A 12,790-nucleotide genomic window follows, 5' to 3' on the forward strand; every position below is an offset into this window, starting at 1 on the left:
ATTCTGCAACAATAAAAAAAAAATCACATCAAGAATAAATCCCCACCCCAATAAATGTTTATTTACAGACTCAACAGTGTTTCTAACTTCATGTCTATGCCCCATGTGTGATTTGTGAAGAAACCTGTAAACTATTGACTACATACCACTGTGCAATATTCTTTCTTTTTGATACATTTGTTATAACAGTTAATTGTTTGAATTTGGACAGAAACCAAGCAAGGGAAAGACCAAAAATTTTAGAGTAAACATCCATCTTATACCTTTATCTATGTTAACATGAGATTAAATAGCTTTCTTTTTAAATTAAAGAAAATGCCTCCGAGATATCTGCAGATTACCCTTGCCTTGCCTCAACACAGCATAACTTTCAATTCTACAGATTTCCTAGTCCACTGATACACACCAAGGGCAAGGTTTGGTTGTCTACACATGACACCTCTGAAGCAAATGCAAACAAGCAATATATAAAATCTTTACTCTTTCTGGTCTTTCATCCTAAAGTAAGATGTACAGTTTTCAGAAACATACGCAGTGATGACAATTAGGATGCTGGGGTCAAGGGGATTGAGACTGTCAATATAACTTGATAGTCCATTCTGAATCATCCCACTACACACAAAGTGAAAAAGGAAGCCAGTTGATCACAATAAAGGACAATGACATCTAAAACAATCTGTTTAACAGGCTGTTGGGTTATGAATCAATGCAAAGGAACTAGTAAATGATGAATGTAGAATATTAATTGTGACTATCCTTCATATCTGTACATGTTAAGATATTGATTTGTTACCCATCATTTCCCACTTAAATAGTTTGATTCTAATTGTTAAAATAATATGACAGATTTTCAAATGTCCCTTCCTTTAGAGACAGTGATGGAAAACCTAAAGAAAACAATAACTGTTCTGTAATCAGAAATAAAAAGGTGCATTAACTCTTCTTTTCCCATCCTTTACAGTAAATGCACTTCTACAAAAAACGGTTTATTGTATCTGTGTATGGTCAAGATGTTAGATGGAACAGTCTACTTCTGGTTCTTGAGCAGTTCGTCAATCTGAGTTTTGAACATGTTCTTGACGTCCTCCAGGTCGAGTCTCAGCTCCTCTGCCTCCTCAGCCTTCTCTCCATACATCTGGAGGATGGTGTTGTGTCTCTGCTCCAGCTCCTACAATAGTCAGTCGCACAACACAGGCTCAGAGGACAACACTAGATCTATATAGTCACAAGAGGGTTTACTAATGGACTTTACCTTTCCTTTATCTGTGCCTAGATGGTCACACATCTCTGCCCAGTAACTCATCTTGTGAGATGTAAGTTTTCACATAACATCTTGGGTTTTAATTAAAGAATCACAACAAGGATTGACCCTAATATGATTACAATGGCTTAGTGGCACTTGTATTTCACTGGCTTAGTAGCACTTGTATTTCACTGGCTTAGTGGCACTTGTGTGAGCTGATCCTCTCCTCACCTGAAGTTGTACTTTCAGTGTGGGGATCTCCTTCACACTGTCCTCCATCTCCTCATTCTGATTGGTCAATCTGACCATCTCCTCCGCCATGGACGAGCGAGTCCTCTCCAGACTAGCGATCTCCAGCTAAGGGAGAAAGAGATGAGAGAGGGAGGGAGACGAGAAGCAAGAGGTAATATCCTGGCAAGCATTGTTTTTCAACATCAGTATATTTGTAAATCACTTAATTGAAAACCAGAAGGCATTTAAAGAAATGCATGTAGGACACTTCCAACGGCAGTCCTCAAAGCAAGGTGTCAGACAGGCAGCTGGTACCTGTAGCTGTGCTATCTCTCCCTCTCGGAGTTTGAGCTGGGATTGCAGGTTCTCTATGATGCTTGAGCCTCCACTGAGCCGAGCAGCCTCATACAGGTTAGTCCCACTCATAGACATTGTCATCGTCCCCAATGAGTGACCCAGAGAGTCCTCCTAACGAAATTCAAAACAGGTCTGTCTTGTTAACCATCCAACCTCAAACGAACCAAATATGCAAACTAGTTAGGATTTGGCCCTTTGTCATATGTTCCCTATTCATCTTACTTAGCTGCATGTAATAAACAAAATAAACAGAACTTTCTAGGTCACCATCCCAAATACAGGGCTAGAAATGGAAGTCTGGCTGGGTACGAAAGCGTAAAGGGTGGCAAGTACCTGGGAGAAGGAGGAGTGCAGGCCGGCGTGGTCTACCCCACTGATGGAGCTGGAACGGGACAGGGAGGGGGTGGATGAGGCTGGGGGCTCACCCACAGAGTGAACCAATACCTTCCGCTCCTAATGACAGAGAAACATCATATACATCAGGCCAGTCTCACTCCACACAGATTGATTTAAGAACAGACAAACACGGCTGGTCATTGATATAGAACTTACATTGATAAATAGATCTACCTTTTCCTTCAGGGCCTCTTGTGCTAGGTAGCATTTCTTCTTCTCTTGCTCCACCTTCATTTTCTCCATCTCCAGCTGATTGGTCAGGAGGAGCTGGCGGGAGGAACAGAGAAGGTTACAGTTGTGTAAGAAGTGTTGTTCCATTACTGCAGGGTGAGTAGGGCAGGGGAGGGAACATACCTTCTCCTTCTTGGCCTCCTCCTGTGTTCGAGTGTGCTCTCCCCTCAGATTCTCCAGCTCCACATGCTCCCTACACCATAAGGATGACAGGAAATGGCCATTAATGGGAAGGCTCCAAAGCTTTGTAATGGATAGCTGCTAGGTCCAACTTAAGGAAAGTAAAGGCAACTGACTACAATGCGACAGTTATAGTCTCACAAAACCTATGAAAAAAGCCCTCCAGTACCTGCTGCTGTCATCCTCCAGTTTCTCCCGCCTGGTCTTCTCTGCGTCCAGCTGACCGTGGAGACGCCCTTTCTCTTGTCGAAGCAGGGAATTCTGGGACTCCAGTGAGGCCAGCTGGGCCTTAATAGCCATCAGCTCCTCCGTTGCTGCACGCTCCTTTTCCACGGCAACAGCCAGCTGGGCCTGTGCTTCCACTGTTGAGTTAAAGGGTGGGAGGTTAAAGGAATTACATATAAAACATATATTTATTTTTTTAAATAGGAACAATCGGTTGTCCAGAGGAGACTCTTAAAAAGCTTGTTACAAACTAGAGTAACTTTTGGGAGTAACCTAGTCGATCTGAGATGCTCTTCTCCAGTTTCTCCCATGATGCCGTCTGGCCCCCCAGCGAGGCCTGCAGGTTCTCGATCTGTCTGAGCAGCGGCCGCGTTGCAGAGGTAACACTCTGACTCAGCTCTTGGTTCCTGTTCTCCGCCCCCTGCAGTCTCTATGGAGACAACCAGCAAACACATCAGTGTGTGACCTTTGACCCCTAACACAAGCACGGCTTCCCCTTGCAGACAACTCCAAAGAAGTCATGAGTGTCTCTTACCTGCTGCAGGTCACTGATCTCCTCCCTCAGGTAGTCTTCTTTCCTGGCCTGCTGCTGTTCAGCCCTCTGCAGAGCCAGCCGCAGATCAGCCACCTGGTTGACCAGAGCATCCTGCTGCATGCGGGCCTCCTCCTGGGCCTTCACCAGGGCCAGAGCCAGCTCCTCCTTGGCCTGGGTCTCCCTGCTCAAAGCAGCCTCCTGGGCCTCGCTGGCATGGCTTGCCTTAGCTTTGTGCAGTACAGCCAGTTCTCTGACATCACAGACACACGTTGACATTTTAGTCATTTAGCAGACGCTCTTATCAACAGTGACTAAAAGGAGCGATTCGGGTTAAGTGACTTGCTAATCAACAGATTTTTCACTAGTGCGCTCGGGGATTCGAACCAGTGACCTTTCAATTACTGGCCCAACGCTCTTAACTTCTGGCTACCTTCCGCCACATTACACTGACTTGGATATACTGTATGAGTTGGTGCTTCTGTGACCGTCTTTACCCGTCAGAACGTTATGTCTTTGTGGGTTTTCAAAATGACAAGCACATTGCACGTCTGAAGCAGGAGTAAGAAAAGTAGGGTGGAGTGAGTTATTATTTCACCAGTGCGAGTTATACTAGTAGAGTGGAGTACAGAATGTAACCTCACTTGTAGGAGTTGTCGAGGGCAGCCTGCAGGCTCCTGTTGTTTTCCAGGAGCTCCTCTGAGTCACTCTGGAGTTTGGTCATGTCCTTCTCCTGGCGCTCCACCACCACGTTCAGCTTCTTAATGTTGTCCCTGTGCTGCTTCTCCACTTCCTCCTTTTCATCCAGAACCTTCAGACACATATACAGCCAGGCAGGGTTAAATACCAAATGGGCTTTCAGGATCAGGATACACTTCTGATGACTACTGAAGTAATGTGATTGTTCAATAAAATCCTTAAAATTAAAAATATACACACTACCGTTCAAAAGATTGGGGTCACGTAGAAATGTCCTTGTTTTTGAAAGAAAAGCACATTTTGATGTCCATTAACATAACATCAAATTGACCAGAAATACAGTGTAAACATTGCTAATGTTGTAAACAGACGCCTCACAAGTTCTCAAATGGCAGCTTCATTAAGTAGTACCTGCAAAACACCAGTCTCAACATCAACAGTGAAGAGGCGACTCCGGGATGCTGGCCTTCTAGGCAGAGTTCCTCTGTCCAGTGTGTGTTCTTTTGCCCATCTAATCTTCCCTTTTTATTGTCCAGTCTGAGATATGGCTTTTTCTTTGACACTCTGCCTAGAAGGCCAGCATCCCGGAGTCACCTCTTCACTGTTGACGTTGAGACTGGTGTTTTGCGGGTACTATTTAATGAAGCTGCCAATTGAGGACTTATTCTCGTACATATTCTCTTGCTCAGTTGAGCACCGGGTCCTCCCACTCCTCTTTCTATTCTGGTTAGAGTCCGTTTGCGCTGTTCTGTGAAGCGAGTAGTACACAGCGTTGTACAAGATCTTCAGTTTCTTGGCAATTTCTCACAAGGAATAGCCTTCATTTCTCAGAACAAGAATAGACTGACGAGTTTCAGAAGAAAGTTCTTTGTTTCTGGTCATTTTGAGCCTGTAATCGAACCCACAAATGCTGATGCTCCAGATACTCAACTAGTCTAAAGGCGGACAGTTTTATTGCTTCTTTAAATCAGAACAACAGTTTTCAGCTGCGCTACCATAATTGCAAAAGGGTTTTCTAATGATCATTTAACCTTTTAAAATGATACACTTGGATTAGCTAACACAACATGCCATTGGAACACAGGAGTGATGGTTGCTGATAGCGGGCCTATGTAGATATTCCATTAAAAAAATCTGCCGTTTCCAGCTATAGTCATTTACAACATTAACAATGTCTACACTGTATTTCTGATCAATATGATGTTATTTTAAATGGCCAAAAATGTGCTTTTCTTCCAAAACCAAGGACATTTCTAAGTGACCCCAAACTTTTGAACAGTAGTGTATATTTCCACTGACCTGCTGGAGGTGTTTGAGCTCTTCCTCCTGATCTTTCAGCTTCTTGTTCTGTTTGGTGATTTTGGTCTCGCTCTCCTTCTCCTTCACACGCAGCTTCTTGATGATGTTGGAGTGCTGCAGCTGCTGCTTGGACAGCTTCTCACCCTCCTCCAGCAGTTCGCGGATCTGCTCCTCCTTCTCTCTGATGATCTCCATAGTCTCGTTGGAGTTCAGTCTGGTGGACAGCTCTTCCCTCATCCCCTTTATCTCCTCCGGAGGAAACATAACAGTAAAATAGGCTGGAGAGGCTTTGTGCATAATGTGACTATCATGGTCACTCATTTTCAGTTATTTGACTCAATGATCTTAAATCAATTCTTATGGGGGTAGAGTAACCAGGGACAGTAATACCTGACACAGACAGATATCGGTTTCTGTTTTACCTTCTTGGCAATATCCCTCTCCTTGCACGCTAGCTGGGCTTTCCTCTCTGTGTCTGCGATGCGCTGGGTGAACTCCTCCTTCAGAGACTGCACACTGGAACTCTCCTCCTTAAGACCTATCACCTCACTGCAACACACAGAGACTTCTCAGTCTCTTAAAGGACCATCCTTATCTATAGACTATACTTCACCATAGACACAACCAAGAGGACAAATTGGCCGACAAACTATTTGCTATTTACTTTACCATTCATGTATAGATGGGTTAGTTGTTTAGAAACAAAACTGACACATGCGAAACTACGGGGCAAAACAGACATGGTTGGCTTAGATCGTTGACAACATGTAACCTATATTTCATCTCCAAATGTTTATTGAAAACAAATACATTTGCACAATTAGCACTAGTCTCTCACATACATTATTACAGTTGTTGGTTAGTTTGCTAGTACATTTTGGCCATATTAGCATTGACATGAAAATCAGTCAAAATAAGACAAGATAAAAACTAGCTGAAACAAGACACCTGCGATTCCCCACATGACAGATTCTTGTCATTATTGCTAGCTATCTGACCGTTCAGAATCATAACAAAACACAGCTTCGGGCTTTGTGCATCATTTTTGTGACTTTGTCAGCCAACCCATCTATAGAGCATGCTGAGTGTACAAAGCATTAGGAACACCTACTTTTTCCATGACAGACTGACCAGGTGAAAGCTATGATCCCTTATTGATGTCAGTTGTTAAATCCACTTCAATCAGTGTAGATGAAGAGGAGGAGACAAGTTAAATAAGGATTTTTAAGCCTTGAGACAATTGAGACATGGATTGTGTATGTGTGCCATTCAGAGGGTGAATTGGCAAGACAAAATATTTAAGTGCCCTTGAACAGGGTATGGTAGCAGGTGACAGTCACAACGGTTTGAGTGTGTCAAGAACTGCAACGCTGCTGGGTTTTTCACGCTCAATAGTTTCCTGTGTGTATCAACAACAGTCGACCACCCAAAGGACGTCTAGCCAACATGACACAGCTGTGGGAAGCATTAGAGTCAACATGGGCCAGCATCCCTGTGGAACGCTTGACACCTTATTGAGTCCATGCCCCCACGAGGCTGTTCTGAGGGCAAAAGGGGGTGTAACTTAATATTAGGAAAGTGTTCCTAATGTTTTGTACACTCAGGGTATTTCCATAGGTGTGTTTGGAGAATGCTTCTTTCTGCTCTTACAATGCATTTAAGAAATGGGTTTTAAACATTGTTAGGATCTTTATACTCACTCTTTAAGGTTGTCACACTCCTCCTCCAGCCTGGCTTTGTCTTTGCTGACTGACAGCAGCTGTAACTCCCTCTTCTCAAGGCGGCTTGACAGCTCATCAATTACCTACAAAGAAATGATTTTCCACAAACCACCGCATTGAAAACACTGATAAGGCACCTTAATAAATGATTAGTACTTCATTCTTGTCTCACAGTCTCCATCAAATGTGTTGTTCAAATTGAGGTGCACATTGTTTAATTCATGATGGTTTGGGAGAATGCATCTTATCCACAGTGACTATTTACTTGGGCATATGAACAGGATTGTCCAACCAGGTGTTTTACTATTCTGCTCTCCAGGCATTGGTATTTAAAAATGGGGACACACCAACTCATGCACACACAAGCAGTTCATTAAAAAGTGTTGTTACAAGTCACAAAGGTCATGTTCTGAACAGGTGTGTTACCTTTTGAAGCTCCAGAATCTGGCATGTTGACACCCCTCTTTTCTCTTCCGTTATTGGTGGGGGCAACTGTTCCTCATGATCAGGGGTGGGACCTGACAGCGTGACGTCCGCCTCTGATTCCTGTTCTATTAGGTCCTCAGGCTGCTCGCTGTTAACAGGTGTGGCACTGCGACCACTCTCCTCCATCTCATTCTCATCCAGAGACTGATCCTTCATTGTTTCTGTTAGCCCCTCTTCATCTTCTTCCTCCTCCTGCTGCTGCTGGTTCTCCTCCGCCTCTTCTTTTTCCCGTTCCTGTGCATTGGTTGCCACTCTGACAGGCGGAGAAGGCGTGGGCCCTGCGGTGACAGATGCCAGTGTCCGGCTCCCTGGGATCTCATCATCAGAATTGACTTCGCTGACACTGCGGCTGTCCAGGGACTGCATGCTGAACGAGTCGATGCGCTCAAAGGCATCTGAGGAGGATCCACAGCTCTCAGTCAGCTTGGGGTAGTCCTCTATGCGGGGGAAGTCCCCACAGGCAGAGGCTGAGAGAAGCTGGAAGGAGCCCTGCATCAGGTGGAGGCCTGCTTTGGCCTCTGCTATCTCCTGCCTGGAACTGGCTGAACTCTCGCTCTGTACACTCTCATGGTCCAAAACCTCAATATCACTGGTGGTGGAGGTGCCTGAGGAGAAGGCGCTGACAGGAGGGGAGGGGGTGTTGCTCTGTCTGTCCTCCGATTTAGGGGAGGGTGTGTCACTCTGCCTGTCCCCCGCTTTGGGGTCTTTGGCCTCCAATAAGATTTCCCTAGGGGGTGTGGGAGGAGATGGATTGAAGGGGGGTTCTAGTTCAGTGTTGACGGTGGGTTCAGAGATGTGATCATCATAATCATGTTGGGTTTCTGAGGGAGTAAATGGTCGTTCGGTTCGTGCATCCTCAGAAACAGCAGTTGTATCATCCACAGTTGATTCTATCCAGCTCTCACTGATTAGTGGACTGTCAGTGTCATCAGGAGAATCACCCTGAGCCAGGACTGGAGGCTCTGGTGTCTGAACGAGAACAATTTCAGAGGAAGACCATAGACTTGAGGACTCAGTCAGGACAGCCTGGTTCTCAGTAGCTTCCTGGTCTTCCAGTCTGTTGGTCTCTGTCAGGCCTGTCTTGTGAGGGTCCACGTCGTCCTTGTCCTCCTCATCCTTCTCTTGTGGCCGCCTGTGGGACTTGGTGGGCGGCACAGAGACAACCTGCGTGTCCATGACACCTTGGAGCTCTCCTGAGGGAAGAAAAGCACTGAAGAAGTTCTCTGTTTCATCCACAACCATGCGGGTGACAGGGGTCGTGATGGCCTCAGATGATGGGGGGAGAGTTGTGGTGCATTCCTCCGGGGGAGAGTCCCATTCTGTCATCCCCCATCCACCGCTCAATGGAGTCTTCCCTGGTAGATCTAACGTGAAAACCCTTGTTGGTTAATGTCGAGAAGATAAGGTCATATAAACTCCAAAGCATATCACATATTAGCTTTATTGGGTAGAGTACATTATACACCTCGTCATGACTACCTTCCTTATCAAGATGACTAGTGTCTTGCTTCCATTGGTAATCACATCAATAATGTTCAAACGAAAAAGGTTGTATAATGTTGACCCCAAAACAACAGCACACTGACATGCTAAGCTAGCTAGTTAGATAACGGTTTACCTACCGTCATAAGGCATTACCACTGTGTCACCCCATTCGTCTTCTTTAATGTCCAGTACTCGGTCGATGGACTTCTGAGCTGTTGTCAAAGCTTGTTTGGCAAAGCTTGACAGTTGGGTAGAACTGAACCAACTCATAGCGGTCTATTGCTAGCTAGCTAACGTTAGTGACCAGGTTAGCTAGCTAGGAGTATGCACTTTCAAATGAGGTTAGCTAACAATATAGTTGACTTATGACAATCTCGATCTGGTATAGCTAAGTTTTGTTACTCCAAAAAAGGAAATGCTAAGCAGCGAGTTGTCTAACTTGGCTACCTAGCTAACGTTAGCTGGTTAGGCAACTAATGTTAGCTAGCTAACAACAATCAGGCAAACCTTTCATCGATCCACGTCAAATGATACTCCATAGAGAAAGCTCGGTCATCCATAAAGTGCAATGAAATGCCTTGCCTCAATCATGACATGTTTAAATGTTATGCTGCTTCATGAACCGTCTTTCGCCTGCACCGTCGATTTGTTTTGGTATTTTTGGCGACTGGCTAGCTGAGCTAGGTACTTCCTGTCCACGTAGCAGCAACCACCCACATGTGACGTCATGCTACCGTCTGATGAAGTGGAGGCTCCTGTCCTGAAGGGCCCACACGCGTTTATCGAAGGAAGAATGATTACTGGGTAACTCTGTTGACATTAACCAAACTGGAACTGTGAGTACTACCAAGAGTACAGTTAATGTAATGCCACGAATAAATGTACCGTTCGAACTACAACTGATGAACGCTTGCCAACTAAAAAAGGAAGTAAATAGATTTGTTATACTGTTAACCACCGCCGGAGTAATCCGAGGTTCACTGTTTGTTTTATTGTTCGAGAAATCTTACAAAAAGGAAAGCTTTATTTTTATATTGTAAACGCAGTAACGATTTTGTCCTTCTTCAGGAAACTCATTCGGGTGAAAATTATTTGAAATTTTGGAAATCACAACGGGGAGATATTTCCTATTTCAGTCATGGGTCAAATCATTCTGCCGGTGTTTTGACACTTATTCACAAGTTTAAAGGTGACGTTCTAGAATCCACATATTCACAAGATGTGAGTTGGGTCGTAGTAACTGTTCAACTTGACAATGCTTTTTTCATCATCTGTAATGTGTACGGACATAACTCACATGCTCCAAATAAGACCATTTTTACCCAACTTAACAGGAAAGTACAGGATTTAAGTAACAAATACTCAGTATTTTCTAATTATTTCAGGGGATTTTAATGAAGCCCTCAAAATAGCAATATTATCACCACATTATACAAGGATCTCTGTGTTGAGGATGCCTGGCATTATTTCAATCCGGATACGAAGGGTTATACCTGGACTTGGGTCATGGAAGTAGATGGGAATTTTTCAAATATAAAGTCAGTGGTAGCTAAAGAGCTGATGCACTGAAATAACCTTAGAAAAAGAGATGAGCAAGCTTGACAGTTTTCTGAAGAAGAGTCTGTATTCAAGTCTTTACAACTAGAATTAGAACAGCTTTACACGGATCTGGTAAAGGGTGCCTTTGTAAGGTCAAGAGCAAAATTGATTGAAGAGGGGGAAAGAAACACTAGTTACTTTTTTGCACTTGAAAGGAGAAACTACAAAAGAAAGTCTATAACTACACTCAAAATTAACTAAGTTTTATGCAAAGATCCCATTACAATATCATAATTTGTCAGTTCCTTTTATGAAAACCTTTACAGCTCTCAATTTCAGGAAGATGGTTGTGGAAGCTACATTTGCCACATTTAGAATTATGTCAGTTTGTGATTCACCTGTGGCAATTGAAGAAATTAGAGAGGCTCTGAATTCAATGAAAAAAGGGAAATCAACTGGCCCTGATGGCCTGTCAGTTGAATTCTATACACAGTTTTGGGAGTTACTAGAAGACCCGATTTTTAATGTTTCAAGATTGCATTAAAAGTGGGGAAATGGTCTCCACTATGAAACAGGGCTTTATTTAATTGATTCTGAAGCCCTATAAAGACCTGTGTCTCATTGACAATTTGAGACCAATTACTTTATTAAATATTGATTGCTCTGGTTTATGCCAAAAGATTAAAGAAAAGAATAGATACTTATAATGGTGAGACTCAAACAGGATTTACGAAGGGCCGTCACATAAGCTCTAACATTCGTTTAGTCTTGGATCTTATAGATTATTCAGATGCAATTGACTCAGATGCGGTTGTCTTGTTTTTGGACTTCTGTAAAGCCTTTGACACAATTGAACATGAATTTCTCTTTAGGTCTCTTAAACTTTTGGGATTTGGTGAACATTTTATCAAAGTAATTTGCATGTTTTACAAAGATATAAATAGTTCTGTGTTACTAAACCTTAATACGTCCAAAAGATGTAGTATCAACAGAAGTGTACCACAGGGATTACCAAATTTCGCCATTTTTATTCATTTTGGTTGTGGAACTTCTATCTCTAGATATTCTGATTAATGCAAATTTGTATGGCTTAACCATTTTTAACAAAGAAATCCACATTTCCCAACTGGCTGATGATACTACTCTTTTCTTAAGAGCCAAAGACCAGGTTGCCCATGCCCTTAATGCTATAACTGCATTTTCTATTGCATCAGGGTTAAAATGGAATGTTTCTAAATGTGAAATCATATATTTATTTGACTCTGATGATAAAGAAATAGAAAATACAGGGCCTCCCGGGTGGCGCAGTGGTTTAAGGGCGCTGTACTGCAGCGCCAGCTGTGCCACCAGAGACTCATGATTCGCGCCCAGGCTCTGTCGTTACCGGCCGCGTCCAGGAGGTCTGTGGGGCGACGCACAATTGGCCTAGCGTCGGAGGGATTGGCTCGCGCACCAGCGACTCCTGTGGCGGGCCGGGCGCAGTGCGCGCTAACCAAGGTTGCCAGGTGCACAGTGTTTCCTCCTACACATTGGTGCAGCTGGCTTCCGGGTTGGATGTGTGCTGTGTTAAGAAGCAGTGCGGCTTGGTTGGGTTGTGTATCAGAGGACGCATGACTTTCAACCTTTGTCTCTCCCGAGCCCGTACGGGAGTTGTAGCGATGAGACAAGATAGTAGCAACTAAAAACAATTGGATACCATGAAATTGGGGAGGAAAAAGGGGTAAAATTCAACAGAAATAGAAAATATTCCTGTAAAGGACCGTGTTAAATATTTAGGAACACATCTGTCAATAAAACACTTAGTCAGACAACATTTGAATTTCTCTCCCAAAATTAAGAAATCCCAAAATATATTTAATAATTGGCTACATTTAGAGTACTTCTGTCCAAGGCAGAATCTTGTTTTGTCTTGTTTTGCGTACCTCTCATTATCGTTAATGATCCAGCTACTTGTAAAGAGATCAATAATACTTTTTTTTACTTCATCTGTAAAAATAAATCTCACAAACTAAAAGTCAGTCCTTTCTAACAAAAGAGCTGAAGGCGGTCTGGAAGTGTTGGATTTTGTTAAATAACACTTTCAAGATTAACTGGTTGAAAAGATGTTTGATCAATACTGATTCAATATGGTATTTCATTCCAAATAATGTGTTAATAATAATAAGT

General features: G+C 43.3%; 1 protein-coding gene across 4 annotated transcripts; it reads right to left on the reverse strand.

Annotated features, from left to right (window-relative positions):
* Positions 1-39: 39 nt before the first annotated feature.
* tmf1 (TATA element modulatory factor 1) lies at positions 40-9,848 on the reverse strand. Of its 4 annotated transcripts, none has more exons than XM_021569636.3 (15): positions 9,223-9,848; positions 7,541-8,964; positions 7,094-7,197; positions 5,816-5,942; positions 5,394-5,642; positions 4,040-4,206; positions 3,399-3,648; positions 3,137-3,293; positions 2,808-3,000; positions 2,582-2,651; positions 2,402-2,494; positions 2,165-2,284; positions 1,790-1,942; positions 1,475-1,600; positions 40-1,168 (listed from the first exon to the last, which is right to left on the reverse strand). In XM_021569636.3, the coding sequence occupies exons 1-15, from the start codon at positions 9,353-9,355 to the stop codon at positions 1,028-1,030; spliced, it is 3,507 nt and encodes a 1,168-aa protein (XP_021425311.3). In that variant the 5' UTR covers positions 9,356-9,848; the 3' UTR covers positions 40-1,027. The 4 variants fall into 4 exon arrangements, with proteins under 4 accessions (XP_021425311.3, XP_021425309.3, XP_090062118.1 ...); XM_021569634.3 differs by having other exon boundaries at positions 2,384-2,494; XM_090205992.1 differs by having other exon boundaries at positions 5,394-5,639; positions 9,223-9,824.
* Positions 9,849-12,790: the final 2,942 nt, after the last annotated feature.

The sequence above is a fragment of the Oncorhynchus mykiss genome, chromosome 17, assembly GCF_057628025.1.
Source record: "Oncorhynchus mykiss isolate SJ-2025 chromosome 17, ASM5762802v1, whole genome shotgun sequence".
NCBI classification, from domain to species: Eukaryota; Metazoa; Chordata; class Actinopteri; order Salmoniformes; family Salmonidae; genus Oncorhynchus; species Oncorhynchus mykiss.

What these genes read in the sequence shown, in the direction of transcription:
- tmf1 (XM_021569634.3), bottom strand. Translation starts at nt 9,355, where the DNA reads ATGAGTTGGTTCAGTTCTACCCAACTGTCAAGCTTTGCCAAACAAGCT. An exon ending in AGTGGTAATGCCTTATGACG is followed by an intron (nt 8,965 to 9,222) that starts GTAGGTAAACCG and finishes TTTTCACGTTAG; the next exon opens with ATCTACCAGGGAAGACTCCA. An exon ending in GAGAGATAGCACAGCTACAG is followed by an intron (nt 1,601 to 1,789) that starts GTACCAGCTGCC and finishes TTTCTCCCTTAG; the next exon opens with CTGGAGATCGCTAGTCTGGA.